General features: G+C 48.1%; 1 protein-coding gene across 1 annotated transcript in view; it reads left to right on the forward strand.

The window, feature by feature from the left end:
• The first annotated feature begins 4,381 nt into the window (after nt 1-4,381).
• IL16 (interleukin 16) overlaps nt 4,382-17,617 on the forward strand; it is an 83,268-nt gene continuing 70,032 nt past the window's right edge. Inside the window, exon 1 of the mRNA XM_039912283.1 lies at nt 4,382-5,093. Within this exon, the coding sequence (XP_039768217.1) occupies nt 5,054-5,093 (40 nt within the window). The 5' untranslated portion in view covers nt 4,382-5,053. The remainder of the gene's footprint in view (nt 5,094-17,617) is intronic.

The following is a 17,617-nucleotide window of genomic DNA, read 5'->3' on the forward strand; positions in this document are numbered from 1 at the left end:
TCCCTGGGCACAAGAAGCTCACAGTCTAGAAGGGGAGACAGATATTAATAGAAATAAATAAATGACAGATCTGGACACAAGTGCCTTGGGGCTGGGCGGGCGGCGGGGGGGTGGGGATGAATAAAAGGAGTGGGGCTCAACAAGCATCTGATGGATCCACTCTTCCGAAACACGCAAATGGAAGAGGTTATGCCAAGTCACAGCCACGAAGGGTCACACCTGCCTGCAGAGATTCAGCCCTAGACATAAGCACTGGATTAGCAACTCCATGACCCTCAACTTTCCTTCCATCTTTGCTTCCTGTCAGCTGTCTGAGGCAGCAGCCCTCAACTTCAGATGTTTTGAAGAATTTTTTTTATGGTAGTTGTTAAGCATTTACTATGTGCCAGGAACTATACTAAGTGCTCAGGTGGATACATTCTAATCAGGTTTAACACATTCTGTGACCCACATAGGGCTCACAGTTTTAATCCCCATTTTACAGGGGGCAGGCAAGGGCTACCTGATCCCAGACAGTCAACAGGCTGGGTGGATGCGGAAAATTGACTACCTTCCCAATCAATCGATTGTTCAATACTTATTGTGTGCTTACTCTGTGCAGAGGCTGGGAGAGCATAATAGTTCATAGATGCTGGATTTGGCTGAAGGGATTATAAAGCTCAGGGAGCTAGGCATGGGCCTGGGAGTCAGAAGGACTTGGGTTCTAATCCCAGCTCTGCCTCTTGCCGGCCTTGTGACCTTGGGCAAGTCATTTCATTCATTTATTCAATCATATTTACTTCTGTGGGACTTAATTGTTTCATCTGTGAAAGTATATTAATGCCCCGTCCCGTGTGGACTGTAAACTCACTGTAGCCAGGGAATATGTCTGTGTATTGTTATATTGTACTCTTCCAAGCACTTCAAACAGTGCTCTCAACACAGCAAGCATTCAATAAATACAGTTGAATAAATTGAATGGGGATTGAGACTGTGAGCCCTATGTCCAACCTGGTTAGCCTGATTAGAGAAGCAGTGTGGCTTAGTGGAAAGAGCACGGGCTTGGGACTCAGAGGTCGTGAGTTCTAATCCTGACTCCGCCACTTGTCTGCTGAGTGACCTTGGGCAAGTCACTTAACTTCTTTGGGCCTCAGTTACCTCATCTGTAAAATTGGGGATTAAAAAATGTGAGCCCTACGTGGGACAATCTGATTACCCTGTATCTACCCCAGGGCTTAGAACAGTGCCCTGCACATAGTAAATGCTTAACAAATACCATAATTATTATTATTTTTATTATAGCCTGTATCTACCCCAGCACTTAGTGCAGTGCCTGGCACTAAGTAAGCGCTTAACAAATACCACAAAATGAAATAAAAATCTGGGAAACCTTGTTGGAGGAGGTGAGCTTTAAGGAAGGATTTGAATGAGGGGAGAGCTGGAGTTCTGTTGGGATGTGGGGAGGAAGGGAAGAAAAGTGTGAGTGAGGGGATTCATTCATTCAATCGTATTCACTGAGCATTTACTGTATGCAGCACACTGTACTAAGCACTTGTGAGAAGACAATACAACAATAAACAGATGCATTCCCTGCCCACAATGAGCTTACAGTCTAGAGGGTGGGATGGAGGAGGGAAAATTGAGAGTGAGGGGTAAGTAGAAGGTTGGCTTGGGAGGGGGATTATGTTTTGGGGGGATGAAACCTCTTGAGGGACAAAGGTAAGGTCAGGAAACCCTGCATATTCCTCTCCCCATCTGTCAGTCAGTCATTCGATCGTATTTATTGAGTCCTTACTGTGTGCAGGGCACTGTACTAAGCACTGGGGTAGAGAAGCAGCATGGCTCAGAGAAGCAGCGTGGCTCAGTGGAAAGAGCATGGGCTTTGGAGTCAGGGCTCATGAGTTCGAATCCCAGCTCTGCCACTTGTCAGCTGTGTGACTGTGGGCAAGTCACTTAACTTCTCTGTGCCTCAGTTCCCTCATCTGTAAAATGGGGATTAAGACTGTGAGCCCCACGTGGGACAAGCTGATTCCCCATGTCTATCCCAGCGCTTAGAACAGTGCTCGGCACATAGTAAGCGCTTAACAAATACCAACATTATTATTATTATTATTATTACAATATAACAATATAAAAGACATATTCTCTGAGCATAAAGATGTTACAGTCTAGAGGGGGTGTCTTTTCCTCCAACCTGTGCTTCCCAACCCATCCCCCAGCTCTTGATCTCTGACCCCAGCTCGAGTGGATTCTCAAAGTCCCAGAAATATTAGGGAGAAGAAGCAAAGAACCCACCTGATCATGGATATTGGTCGGGGCCATTTCTTGGTGGGAGACTTAGGTTAGGAGTTGGAGTTTGGAGACCTACCTGATCGTTGTTATTGGTCGAAGGCATTACTACCCCCCATTTCACAGCCTTATTGAAGGCACATCTTCTCCTTCCCTGACTAGGCCCTCATTTCCTCTTCTCCTACTCCTGTCTGCATCACCCTGATTTACTTCCGTTCACACCCCCCTCAACCCCACAGCTCTCATGCACATATCTGTAATTTATTTATTCATATTTATGTCTATCTCTTCCTGGGGATTGTAAACTCATTGTGTGCAGGGAAGGGATCTGTTATATCGTGATACTGTATTCTCCCAAGCGCTTACTACAGTGTCCTATACCCTGTAAGCATTCAATGAATACAAATGATTGACTGATTATCACCGCTCCAGGAGGATAAATATTTCTGGGCTCAGACTCCACACTGGTTTCTCCTGAGGCCCATCTCTTAATAATAATAATGATAACAATAATAATATTAATTGTTTACTATGTTTCAGGCACTGTACTAGTCCCTGGGGTGGATACAAGCAAATTGGGCCGGACACAGTCCCTGTCCCGCATACAGTTCACACTCTTCACCCCTATTTTACAGATGAGGTAACTGAGGCCCAGAGAAGTGAAGTGACTTGCCCAAGGCCACACAGCAGACAAGTGGTGAAGTCATGATTAGAACCCGTGAACTTCTGATTCCCAGACCTGTGCTCTATCCACTAGGCCATGCTACTCCTCGGTTCCGAGCCCACCACTCCAAGCACAGCCTAGGAATCCTTACCGGTGATCCATAGCCAGAGTTGGTCTGGGGGCGGAGGAGAGTTGAGGGGTTAGGATGGTCTTTGGCTCCCCAGGGCTGTGATGGCCTCCTTTATCTCTGGACTTGGAGCAGGGTACAAGCAGTCTGCTGCTCCCTTGACTATTCCCGGTGAGGGCGTAGTGGCTTATAAAACATTAGATATGTTGGCACCTAGATGGAGCCCTCCAGGGATGGAAGCAAAGGGGGAGTTTTGCTCCTCCTGCTCCCCAGTGGGGGTAAGATGTGGGGGCTGTCAGCTTGCTGTGGGCGGGGAATGTGAATTTGTCTGTTTATTGTTGCAATGTACTCTCCCAAGTGCTTAGTAGAGTGCTCTGCACCTAACAAGCTCTCAATAAATATGACTGAAATACAATTGAATGAATGACGGGGCAGGCAGAAGACTGCTTACTGAAGCTGATTATTACTTGGATTGGAAGCTGCTCCTTCTTTCAGTGAAACCCCGGGGAGATGGGTGAATACTAGGGTCAGAAGCTCTCAGGAAGCAACTGCATCTTGCAGGCCCTGCCTCATCTTTTGTTGTGGGCTTTTCACCCTCCTTATCCTCCTTCTCTTCTTTCCCTCCTCCATCTCTTCTCTCTCTTCCTCTTCTTCCCCTCTTCCTCCTTCTCCTGTCCCTCCTCACCCTCCTTCTCTTGCTCTTCTCCCTCTGCCTCCTCACCCTCATCTTCCTCTTCCTTCTCTTCTTTCTCAACCTCCTCCCTTTGTTCTTCTCCAATTCCTCCCCTTCTTCCCCTCTTCCTTCTCACCCTCCTTTTTCTCCTCTTCTTCCTCCCCCGTGCATCTTACTCTCCCTCCTCCCCCTCCACGTCCTCCTCTTCTTTCTCATCTTCCTCTTCCTCCTCCTCCCGTGTCCTCCATCTCCCCTCTTTCTTCCCTTCTTCCTCCTCCTCCTCCTCTTCCTCTTCCATTTCCTTATTTACCTCTTCCTTCTCTTTCTCCTCCTCCTCCTCCTCCTCGTCTTCCTCTCCCTCCTCTTCCTCCTTTTCCTCCTCCTCTTCTTCCTCCTCCCCTTGCCTTCTTCCATCTCCTGTCTCCTTCCCTCTTCCTTGCTTCCTCCTACTCTTCCTCCTTTTCCTCTTTTCCCTTTTTATTCTCCTCATTTTCCCCCTCCCTTTCTCTTCCTCCTCCTCTTTCTCCTCCTCCTCATCCCCCTTCTCTTCCTTCTCATCCCCTTGCTCCTCCTCTTCTACTTCCTCTTCCTCCTCCTTCTCCCCTGAGTGCTGCCCACCCAGCCCTGGACACAGACTTTATTCATGGTGCGTGAGTGGCAGCCAAACTCGGGACAGACTTTATGAAAGACGCCCTCTCTCTCTCTCTTCTTTCCCTCTCCCCTTCTCTTCCCTCTCCCCCTCTTACTTGAAAACCAGCTCAGTGTCTTGTGTGTTTTTGTTTCAAATGAGTAATAAATGAATCACCGCAACTCCGGGCCAGGATCCTAGTTGCCGTGTGTATCCCGGGCCGTTACATAAACATGCCCAGAGCCAGCTAAGGCAGTGCGGAGGGGCGGAGAGTCCCAGCCCGGAGAGGAGAGAGGATGTAGGCTCCACAGCTGGCTCTTCGTGAGGCAGACAAGGAGCTGTGATTCTTTGCCATTCTCCAGCGGGGATGAGCTTGGCCTAGTTTGGGGGGAAGACCCCAGTCTGGGTGTGAGGCAGGGACAGGATCTGAGAGGTTACTTTGATCAAGTCCCATCTCTCTTGCCCACATCTGCCCCAGGACGAGAGGGCCCAGTTGGCCCCCCGGGCAGGGCTAGGACACTTTCCAGCTGGGAAGACTCGGTGGGCCGAGAGTTCCAGCAGAGGTCCAGCCCGCGCGAAATGCAGGGGCCTGGGCCTCCCCCACTGGCTAGGCGCTGAGCATGAGGGGGCCGCCCTTGCCACTGCCACCACTGGACACCGGATGCCGGACCGGACTGGGGACCAACTGCAGCCATGATCCTCCCCAAGAGGTTCCCTTGGGAACGGGGCAACGGTAAGTTTCTGGCTTTGTTGCCTCTCCGGGCTCGGTTCATCCTGGAATGTCGGCTCCTTGGGGCATGTGCCCCAGAGACAGAGAGACAGAGAGAGAGAAAGACGAGACAGAGATACATAAAGAGAGAGACAGAGACAGAGAAAGAGAGACAGAGGGAGACAGAGAGAGAAAGGAGAGACAGAGAGAGAGAGGGAAAGAGAGGGAGAGAGAGAGAGCGAGACAGAGGGAGGGAGAAAAAGAGAGAGAGACAGAGAAAGAGAGAGAAAAATAAAAAGTGAGAGCAAGACAGAGGGAGAGAGAGAGGGAAAGAAAGAAAGAAAAAGGGAGAGAGAGAAGAGAGGGAGAGAGAGAGAAAGAGAGGTAGAAAGAGAGAGAGAAGAGAGAGGGAGAGAGAAAGAGAGAGGGAGAGAGAAAAAAGAGCAAGAGAGAGGGAGAGAAGGGAAGAGGGAGAGAGAAGGGAAGAGGGAGAGAGAGAGGAAGAGAGAGAAGGAGAGGGAGAAAAGGAAAGAGGGAGAGAGAGAGAGGAAAGAGAGGGAAAGACAAAGATAGCAAACAAGCAAGGAGAATGAGCATCCTGGACCTCAGAGGGCTGCACAAGGCCCAGCCCAGGTCATGTGTGCAAAGGCTGGCACCATCCGTGGTGCCATTTGAACCCGGGGCATGGGGCTGGACACGGTCCCTTTCCCATGTGGGGCTCACAGTCTCAATCTCCATTTGACAGATGAGGTAACTGAGGCCCAGACAAGTGAAGTGACTGCCTAAGGTCAAAAAGATATGTGGTGGAGCCGGGATTAGAACCCATGATCTTGTGACTCCCAGGCCCGTGCTCCAACCACTAAGCCATTCTGCTTCTGGCCCAGAGACCTCAGGAAGCAGCTTCAGAGATCAGTGGGATGTTCTTTCTTCCCTTGAAGGCAAGAGCCTCGTTCTGGACCCCAGGGAGCTTAGGGTCACTTCGCTCTTGCCCCAAGGTCAAACCAAAGAGGTCCCAGTTAATAATAATCATAGTAATAATGATGATGGTACTTATTAAGCGCTTACTATGTGCCTAGCATTGGGGTAGCTACAGAGCAATCAGACGTGGTGGATAGAGCACGGGGCTGGTAGCCAGAAAGTTGGGGGTTCTAACTGGGGCTTCGCCACTTGACTGCTATGTGACCTTGGCCAAGTCACTTCATTTGTCTGGGTCTCAGTTCCCTCATTTGTAAAACGAGGATTGAGGCTGTAAGCCCCAAGAGGGAGTGGGGCTGTGTCCACCTGGATTTGCTTATATCCATCCCAACACTTAGAACAGTATCTGGCACATAGTAAGCCCTTAACAAATACCACAGTCATTATTATCATTATTATTATTATTGGGTCAGACAGAGTTTCAGGTTTCGAGCTACATTCATTCATTCAATAGTATTTATTGAGCGCTTACTATGTGCAGAGCACTGTACTAAGTGCTTGGAATGTACAAATAGGTAACAGATAGAGACAGTCCCTGCCCTTTGACGGGCTTCCAGTCTAATCGGGGGAGACGGACAGACAAGAACAATGGCAATAAATAGAGTCAAGGGGAAGAACATCTCATTAAAACAATAGCAAATAAATAGAATCAGGGTGATGTACATCTCATTAAATAAAAAAAATAGGGTGATGAAGATATTGTTCATTGAAGATAAGTTGGGCGGACAAGTACGGTGCTGAGGGGATGGGACGGGAGGGGGGAGGAGCAGAGGGAAAGGGGGGAGAAGAGGGTTTAGCTGCGGAGAGGTGAAGGGGGTGGGTAGAGGGAGCAGAGGGAAAAAGGGAGCTCAGTCTGGGAAGGCCTCTTGGAGGAGGTGAGCTTTAAGTAGGGTTTTGAAGAGGGGAAGAGAATTAGTTTGGCGGAGGTGAGGAGGGAGGGCATTCCAGGACCGCGGGAGGGTGTGGCCTAGGGGTCGACGGCGGGATAGGCGAGAACGGGGGACGGTGAGGAGGTGGGGGCACAGGAATGGAGCGTGTGGGGTGGGCAGTAGAAAGAAGGGAGGAGAGGTAGGAAGGGGCAAGGTGATGGAGAGCCTGGAAGCCTAGAGTGAGGAGTTTTTTTTTGTGCGGAGGTCGATAGGCAACCACTGGAGGTTTTTAAGAAGGGGAATGATATGCCCAGAACGTTTTTGCAGGAAGATGAGCCGGCAGCAGAGTGAAGAATAGACTTGAGTGGAGAGAGAGAGGAGGAAGGGAGATCAGAGAGAAGGCTGACACAGTAGTCTAGCCGGGATATTACGAGAGCCTTTAGCAGTAAGGTCGCCGTTTGGGTGGAGAGGAAAGGGCGGATCTTGGCGATATTATAAAGGTGAGACCGGCAGCTCTTGGTAACGGATCGGATGTGTGGGGTGAACGACAGAGCCGAGTCAAAGATGACACCGAGGTTGCGGGCCCGAGAGACGGGAAGGATGGTCGTACCATCCACGGTGATAGGGAAGTCAGGGAGAGGACCGGGCTTGGGAAGGAAGATGAGGAGCTCAGTTTTGGTCATGTTGAGTTTTAGGTGGCGGGCAGACATCTAGATGGAGACGTCCTGGAGGCAGGAGGAGATACGAGCTTGAAGGGAGGGGGAGAGGATACGGGTAGAGATGTAGATCTGTCCTGCTGATGTACATCCCTGCTGAGGCCCAAGACTACCTTTCCAGGAATGATCCACCACCTAAATTTAGTCCCTCTGGCCAATCAGACTCCCCGCAGATGGGCTCAAACCCCGGGGAAGAGGCAGCACCAGACCAAGGGGGGGATTAAGACTGTCTGCTGTGTGACCTTGGGCAAGTCACTTCACTTCTCTGTGCCTCAGTTACCTCATCTGTAAAATGGGGATGAAGACTGCAAGCTCCCTGTGGGTCAGGGACTGTGTCCAACCTGATCAGCTGAGATGTGTCCATGAGATCACTATGGGTCGGAAACACCTGGACAGCATAAGACATGACAAGCCCTCAGCACTTAGTACAGTGCCTGCCACACAGCGAGGGCTTAACAAAGACCATATAAAGAAAAATAAAAGTGGAGAAAACCACTCTGTGATGACTCAGGAGGTTGAGACCGAGGAACCTAGACTATGGGAAGCAGAATGGCCAAGTGGAAAGAGCCAGGGTCTGGGAGTCTAATCCCTGCTTCCCGACTTGTCTGCTGTGTGACCTTGTGCAAGTCACTTCACTTCTCTGGGCCTCAGTCCCTCATCAGTAAAATGGGGATTAAGACTCTGAGCCCTTCATGGGACAAGGTCTGCATCCAGCTTAATTTGATTGTATCCACCCCAAGCAATACAGTGCTTGGCACATAGTGAGTGCTTAACAAATACCTTCTATATTATTATTATTACTATCCTCACGAACCCGACCAGATCCTGGGTCCAGCGTAGTCACTGAGAGGCCACCTTGGGCAGAGGCCTGAGGAGTGGACAGACCCCAGATGGTCCGCCACAAAGCAGGGGGTGATTAGATTGCGTCAGTGTCAGTATGCAGAGCACTGTTCTGGCTGCCTGCTGTGTGCAGAGCCCTGTACTGTCTGCCTGTGGTGTGCAGGGAACTGTACTGGCTGCCTACTGAGTGCAGAGCACTGTACTGGCTGCCTGCTGTATGCAGGGCATTGTACTGACTACCTGCTGTGTGCAGAGTGCAGCGATAATAATAATTGTGATATTTGTTAAGCGCTTATTATGTGCCGAGCACTATACTAAAATGAGAGAGATATAAGGTAATCAGGTGAGACACAGTCCCTGTTTCATATGGGGGTCACAGTCTCAATCCCCATTTTGCAGATGAGGTAGCTGAGGCCCAGAGAAGTGAAGTGACTTGCCCAAGGTCACACAACAGACAAGTGGCAGAGTCGGGATTGGAATCCAGGTCCTCTGATTCCTAGATCCATACGCTTTCCACTAAGTCATACTGCTTCTGTTCTGACTGCCCGCTGAGTGCAGAGCACTGTACTGACTGTCTGCTGTGTGTAGAGCACTTCACTGGATGCCCGCTCTGTGCAGAACACTGTGTTGACTGCCTACTGTGTGCAGAGCACAGTACTGGATGCTTGCTGTGTGCAGAGCACTGTAGGCAGGGAATATGTCTGTTTATTTTCATATTTTACTTTCCCAAGCCCTTAGTATAGTGCTCTGCACATAGAAAGCGCTCAATAAATCTGACTGAGTACTGGCTCGTGGCTCGGTGGAAAGAGCACGGGCTTTGGAGTCAGAGGTCATGAGTTCGAATCCCAGCTCTGCCACTTGTCAGCTGTGTGACTTTGGGCAAGTCACTTCACTTCTCTGTGCCTCAGTTACCTCATCTGTAAAATGGGGATTAAGACTGTGAGCCCCACGTGGGACATCCTGATTCCCGTGTCTACCCCAGCGCTTAGAACAGTCCTCGGAACATAGTAAGCACTTAACAAATACCAACACTATTATTATTATTATTACTCGGTGCAGAGCACTGTACTGTCTGTCAGCTGGGTGCAGGGCACTGTATGGGGAGCATCTTGTGTGCAGAGCACTATACTGTGCGCTTGGGAGCATACAATGAAAGTAGAAGACCGGTTCCTTTCCCTCAAGGAGCTTACGATTTAGCATTGTGTGGAATGCATATAATGGGAACAAGAGGGGAAACAGGGTATTTATTCATTCATTCAGTTGTATTTAATGAGCATTTACTGTGTGCAAGGCCCTGTACTAAGAGCTTTGGAGAGGCCAATAGAAGAATAAACAGACACATTCCCCGCCCACTACGAGTTTATAGTCTAGAGCTGGGAAACAGACACTAGTATAAATAAATAAATTACAAACAAATGGAACCATAAAGTAACTTAAAGGGAATAGCTTAAATGGGATAAATAAAGGGCTCTAGGCCTCCAAGGCTGAGGGTGGCTGACAGGAAGGTCAGATGAAGGTCAGGTAGGGATGGGAATCCTAGAAAAGTTGCCCTTTCAGGAGACTTTGTGGGTAGGGAGGATCTTTGAGTTAGAGGATTTGAGGTGAAAGGGATTTCTAAGAGAAGAGGGGAAGGGTGTTTGCATAAGGGGTCAAAGACAGGAGAGCCGAGAGCGAGGTTCAGCTAGAAATTTACCTGGACAGGAGCAAAAAGAGTGAGGAAGAGAGTAGTGGATGTAGAGGGGGAAACTGAGAGGGAGAGAATCGGGGAGAACCTTGAAGATGAGCAGGAGTTTTGGTTTGCTGTGGAGATAAATGGATTGTCATTGGAGGACTTGGACTAACTATTTGTTAAGTACTTACTATGTGCCAGACACTGTACTAAGCGCTGGGGTTGATGCAGGATAAATTGGGTTGGACACAGTCCCTGTCCCACATTGGACTCACAGTCTTATTCCCCATTATACAGATGAGGGAAATGAGACAGAGTAGTGAAATGACTTGCCCAAGGTCACACAGCAGACAAGTGGCAGAGCCGGGATTAGAACCCAGATCTTTTCTGACTCCCGAGCCCAAGCTCTATACTACTGGCCGTACCCCAGTAGTTAGAACACTTCTTGATATGTAGTAAGCACTTAAATATAATGACAATAATAATGATAATAGTGAAACTGTTTAAACCCTTTATTTTGTGTGAAGCATTGTAGTAAGATTGGAGGAGATACGAGACACAGTCTCTGTACCATATGGGGTTCAGGGTTCAAGTAGGAAGGAGAACAGGTATTGAACCCCCTTTTTACAAATGAGGAAGCAGAGGCACAGAGAATTTAAGTGACTTGCCTAAGGCCACTTAGCAGGCAAGTGGCAGAGTCAGGATCAGTTCTTGAGGCTCCTAACTAATATTAATAATAATAATTGTGGCATTTGTTCAACACTTACTATGTGCCAGGCACTGTACTAAGTGCTGGGGTAGAAGATAAGCAGCGTAGCTTAGTGGAAAGTGCCCGGGCTTGGGAGTCAGAGGTCATGGGTTCGAATCCCAGCTCTGCCACTTGTCAGCTTTGTGACAGGGGGCAAGTCACTTAACTTCTCTATGCCTCAGTTACCTCCTCTGTAAAATGGGGATTAAGACTGTGAGCCTCACGTGGGATGGGACAACCTGATTACCCTGTATCTACCCCAGCACTTAGAACAGTGCTCTGCACATAGTAAGCGCTTAACAAATACCAACATTATTATTATTAACATTATTATTATATAAGCAAAGCAGGTTGGACACCGTCACTGTCACACCTGGGGCTCACAGTCTTCATCCAGGGTTTAGAACAGGGCTTGGCACATAGTAAGCACTTAACAAATACCATCATTATTATTCATCCCCATTTGACAGAAGAGGCAACTGAGGTAGAAAGAAGTAAAGTGACTTGCCCAAGGTCATGCAGCAGACAAGTGGCAGAGCTGGGAATGGAACCAGGTCCTTCTGACTTTCAGACCCAGGCTCTATCTACTAGGCCACACTGCTTGCAGTCACGGCACCAAGTTTCTCAATAGGTCCTGACTCCTGCATGAAAGAGATTATTGTCGGGATTGTAATTTATTCATTTATTTAATAATAATGTTGGTATTTGATAAGCGTTTACTATGTGCAGAGCACTGTTCTAAGTGCTGGGGTAGATACAAGGTAATCAGGTTGTCCCACTTGAGACTCACAGTCTTAATCCCCATTTTACAGATGAGGTAACTGAGGCCAGAGAAGTTAAGTGATTTGCCCACAGTCACACAGCTGATAGGTGGCAGAGCCGGGATTCAAACCCATGACTTCTGACTCCCATGCCCGGACTCTTTCCACTGAGCCACGCTGCTTCTCCTAGCCACGCTGCTTCTTCAATACTTATTGTTATTAGTTCATTTATTTATGTAGTTATATTTTTCTTTATGTATATTAATGTCTGTCTCACCCTCTAGACTGTAAACTCACTGTGGACAGGGAATGTGTTTATTGTCTCCGAAGCACTTAGTACACACAGCACTTAGTACATTTAGTACACAGAACAGCACTTAGTACACAAGCACTTTGCACACAGTAAGCACTCAATAAATACGATTGAATGAATGAACATAGGGAATGACCAATCCCTCTGCCACTAGAGTAGTCAGGTTTCCTCTTGCCAGCTGACATGGGGAGAACTTTTTTATGATATTTTTAAGCACTTACTATGTGTCGAACACAGTTCTAAGCAATGGGGTGGGTACAAGTGAATCAGGCTGGACACAGTCCCTGTCCCGCACGGTTCTCACGGTCCAAGTAGGAGGAAGAACAGGGAAACTGAGGCCTAGAGAAGTGAAGTGACTCGCCCAAGGTCACGTAGCAAGAAAGTGGGCCAGTCACTGAACTTCTCTGTGCCTCCGTAACCTCATCTGTAAAATGGGGATCAAATCCTACTCCCTTCTACTTAGACCGTGAGCCCCGAGTGGGACAGTGTCTAGCCTGATTAACTTGTTTCTACCCCAGTGCTTAGGACAGTGCTTGGGACACAATAATTGCTTAATAAGTACTGTGATTATTATTAATAATAATTTGTTCATTCAATCATATTTATTAACCCAGATCCTCTGACTGCTCTTTCCACTAGGCCATGCTGCTTTATTTCCTGAGGGATCTTGAAAATGCTTTTTTTTTTTGGACCTACCCCCCATCCTTTGCCTTGGGACTTCAGTCCATTTCTCTGGAAGGGAAAGCCTAATCCCCAGCGCTCCTGAAGTCAATTCACTATGTCACCAGTGACCATGCTCCCTAAATAATAGTAATAATTGTAATATTTGTTAAACACTTACTATGTACCAAGCTGGGAGGAGACAATATAAGCAGACAAGACACGAGCTCTCTCCTTCAAAGAGCTCACAGTCTAAGTACCAATCAATCAGATAATCAATGGCATTTATTGGGTACTTAGTATGTGCAGAGCAGTGCACTAAATGCTTGGCAGAGTATAACGCAACAGAATTACCTCCCTGCCCATAATGAGCTTATGGTCTAGATGACAGAGATGTCCCTTGACCAACTCTAAATCAGGGCCTTAGTCATGGTGTAGTGCTATAGACATAAAGGAGGGAGAACATTTATTAAATCCTCATTTTCCAGATGAGGAAATTGAGGCCTAGAGAAGTGAAGGGACTTTCCCAAGGTCACGCAACAGGCGAGTGGTGGAGCCGCAATTAGAACCCACCTCCTCTGACTCCCAGGCCCATGTTGTACCCACTAGGCAACCTGCTTCCCTCTCAGCCCTATAGGGTGATGAGGATGATGTTAAGCGCTTACTATGTCCCAAACACTGTTCTAAGCCCTGGGGTAGTTACAAGCTTATCATGTTGGATGCAGTCCCTGTCCCACATGGGGCTCACAATCATAATCGCCATTTTACAGGAAACGGTAATAATAACTATGGTGTTTGTTAAGTATGTGCCAAGCCCTGTGCTAAGGGCTGGGGTAGATACAAGGTGATCAGGTTAGACACAGTCCCTGTCCCACATGGGGCTCACCATCCTAATCCCTATTTTCCAGATGAGGTCACTGAGACCCAGAGAAGTGAAGTCTGGCCAAGGGCACACAGCAGACAAATGGGGGAGCTGGGATTAGAATCCAGATCCTTCTTCTCCCAAGCCCATGCTTTATCCACTAGGCCAGGCTGGGCAGTGTCCTATTCCAGGGGCTACCCTCCCCAAAAAGCATAGCCAAGACCCCCTGGTAGCTCTCCGGTTGTTGAGTCCATGCAGCTGTGAAAGAACTGGGCACATAGACATCATAAATTCCTCCAGCTGCCGCTTGAAAGCAGCCAGCGATTGCTAAATGTTTCCCCCGGGTTTCTGGGTAGGCTTGATTCCCCACCTCGTCTCGGCAGGGCGGAGAACGCCTCGGCCCCCAGCCTGGGCAAGCTGCCCTCCTGAGGGGGTGGGAAAGGGCGAAGAAACAGGAGGTTGCTTGGGATGGAGATTTCCAGCCTTCAAAAAGCTCCATGAATTAAAATAAAAAAACAAAACAAAAAACACATCCTCCCTGAAAATAATAATTGTGGTGTTAGGCTCTTACTTTGTGCCAGGCATGTGCCAGGCACTGTCCTAAGCACTAGGGTAGCATGGCTTAGTGGATGGAGTATGGGCCTGGGAGTCAGAAGGACCTGGGCTCTAATTCCAGCTCTGCCACACGTCTGCTGCCAGTCACTTCACTTCTCTGGGCCTCGCTTACCTCCTCTGTAAAATGGGGATTAACAGTGTGAGCCCCATGTGGGACAGGGACTGTGTCCAAACCTGATTAACTTGTATCTTCCCCAGCATTTAGAACAATGCTTGGCACATAATAAGCTCTTAACAAGCACCCTAATTATTATTTATTATTATTACAGCCCCTGTCCCACATGGGGCTTACAGTATTAATCCCCATTTTACAGATGAGGGAATTGAGACAAGGAGAAGTGAAGTGACTGGCCCAAGGTCACACGGCAGACAAGAGGTGGAGCTCAGATTAGAAGCCAGGTCTGTCTGACTCCCAGGCCCCTGCTCTATCCACTAGGCCATGCTGCTTTTCACTGAAAATCGAGGCAGCTGTTCCTCATCTGGGGAATGAGGAGAGGGGCCCAGGCCAGAAAAAACATGGAAGGAGGCAGGAAATTGGTCTTTCTGGACTCCCACTGCTCTTGAAGATGGAGGGAGCACTCTTTAGATGCTGAGCTAACTCTTACCTGCCACTGGAGGCTGCTGTGCAGTGAACTGGAGCAGTTCAGGCTGAGAGCCAATTGCTGGAAACCCACAAGCCCTGAGAGAGAAGCACTGTGGCCTAGTGGTTAGAGTCTGGGCCTGGGAGTCAGAAGGACCTGGCTTCTAATCCCGGCTCCTCCATTTGTCAACTGTATGACCTTGGCAAGTCGCTTCACTTCTCTGGGACTCAGTGACTTCATCTGGAAAATGGGGATTAAGTCTGTGAGCCCCATGTGGCACTCACAGGTGCCCAACCTAATTAGCTTGTATCTACTCCAGTGCTTAGTATCGTGCCTGGCATGTAGTAAGCGCTTAACAAATACTATAAAAAAATTGCAACAGTGTTCACTGGGACCAGGGCAAGCCTCCATCTTCCCACTAGACTGTAAAGTCATTGAAAGCAGACATCATGACTCCTCTCTCTCCTCTACTTTTCCAAGTGCTTAGTATAGAGAAGTAGCATGACCTAGTAGAAAAAGCATGGGACTAGGAGTTAAAGGGCTTGAACTCACCCAAGATGAGCTCACTGGCCATCCACACTGGCTGGTCATATTGGCTACCTACACAAACTGGTCATGCAGACTATCTGTGCTGGCTGAGCTCATGGACCATCTACACTGGCTGAGAAAATGGCCACCGACACTGACTGAACATACTGGTCATCTACATTGACTGAGCATATTGGTCATCTAAATTGGCTGAGGACATTGTCCATCTACACTGACTGAACACATTCCCCATCTACACTGGCTGAGCACATTCCCCATCTACACTGATTGAACATACAGGCCATCTACATTGGCCGAGCACACTGGCCAACTACAGTGACAGCTCACCATGGCATCTACTTGCCCAAGGTCACACTGCAGACAAGGGCCAGAGCTGAGATTAGAACCCAGGTCTTTCTGACTACCAGGCCCAGGCTCTATCCACTAGGCCACGCTGCTTCTCTATTCACGAGGGTGAAGACCAGTGACTATGGCTGGCTGAGCTGAAGCAATTAATCAATGGTATTTATTGAGTGCTTACTGTGTGAGAAGCCCTTGGGAGAGAAGAGAAGATTGGATCCTGGCCCTCAAGGAATTTACAATCTAATTGGAGAAACAGACATTAAGATAAATTACAGGTAGGGGAAGGAGCAGAGTATGTGCTTAAGTGCTGTGGGCCTGGAAATGGAATGTAAGTGCTTAGTGGCTGCAGTCTTAAGTGAATGGGTGATGCAGCAGGGAGGGTGGTATAGAGGGGAAATGAGAGAGTAGTCAAGGAAAGCTTCCTGGAGGAAATATTTTTTTTTCAGGCTTTGGAGGTGGTGAGACTCCCTCCTCCACATCCCCATCGCCCCAACTTGCTCCCTTTGCTCTATCCCCTTTTTCCACCCCACAGCACTTGAGTATATATGTACATATCTATAATTCTATTTATTTATATTAATGCCTGTTTACTTGTTCTGATGTATATATATCTACAATTCTATTTATTTATATTGATGCTATTGATGCCTGTTTACTTGTTTTGATGTCTGTCTTCCCCCCTCCTAGACTGTAAGCCTGTGGGGACAGCGAATGTCTCTATTGCTGAATTGTACTTTCCAAATGCTTAGTACAGTGCTCTGCACACAGTAAGTGCTAAATAAATGTGATTGAATGAATATATCAATCAATCAGCCATTTATTGGGGACATAAGATTTATAGAACACTGTACAAAATTTGGGAGAGTACAAAATAACAGAGTTGGTAGACATATTCCCTACCCACAAGGAGTTTACAGTCTGGGGGGCGGGGGGTCAGACACTAAAATAAATCATGGATATGTACAAAAGTGGTGGGAGGGTGGGGTGAATAAAGGCTACAAATCCAATGCAAAGGAGATGAGGAGGAAGAGGGAATAGGGGAAATGAGAGCCTTAGTTGGGGAAGGGAGGTGTGATTTTAATAAGATTTTGAAGGTGATGAGAGTGGTGGTCTGATGGAGATGAAGGGGGAGGGAGTGCCACATCAAAAGCAGAACAGTAGGTTGGCAGTGAGGCAGACGAGGTCGAGGTACGTTGAATAGGTTGGCATAAAAGGAAGGAAATGTGTGGGCTGGGTTGCAGTGGAAGAATAGCGGTGAGGTAGGTGGGGACAAGGTGATTGAGTGCTTTATAGCCACTGGTGAGGAGTTTCTGTTTGATGCGGAGTCGATGGGCAACCACTGGAGTTTCTTGAAGAGTGGGAAGGTGTGGAATGAACAGTTTGCGGAATGAAGTATGGACTGATGTGGGAAGAGACAGGAGGCAGGGAGGTCAGTGAGGAAGCTGATGCAGTAGTCAAGGCAGATTAGGATAAGTGCTTGGATTACCAGTTTGGATGGGGAGGAAAAGGCAGATTTCAGTAAGGTTGTGAAGGTAGAACCTATTAGATTTGGTGACAGATTGAATATGTGATTGAATGGGAGAGATGAATCAAAGCTAATGCTAAGGCTTGAGAGACAGGAAGGATAGTGGTGTTGTCTTCAGTGATGGAGAAGTCAGAGAAGCAGCATGGCCTTAATGATAGAGAACAGGACTGAGAGTCAGAAGGATCTGGGTTCTTATCCCGGATCCACCCCTTGTCTGTTGTGTGACCTTGGGCAAGTCACTTCACTTCTCTGGGCCTCAGTTACTTCATCTGTAAACCAGAGAGTAAAACTGTGAGCCCCATGTGGGACAGGGACTGTGTACAATCTGATCATCTTGGGTCCATCCCAGCACTTAGTACAGTGCCCAGCACACAGTAAGTGCTTAACAAAGCAGGGGTGGTGGTGATAGGGTTTGGATAGGGAGATGAGTTCTCTTTTGGACATGTTAAATTTGAGGTGTCAAGGGGACACCCAAGTAGAGATGTCCCTAGGGAAGAAATGCAAGATTATGGAAAAGGAGAAA

Source organism: Ornithorhynchus anatinus, chromosome 5 (assembly GCF_004115215.2).
Source record: "Ornithorhynchus anatinus isolate Pmale09 chromosome 5, mOrnAna1.pri.v4, whole genome shotgun sequence".
Taxonomy (NCBI): domain Eukaryota; kingdom Metazoa; phylum Chordata; class Mammalia; order Monotremata; family Ornithorhynchidae; genus Ornithorhynchus; species Ornithorhynchus anatinus.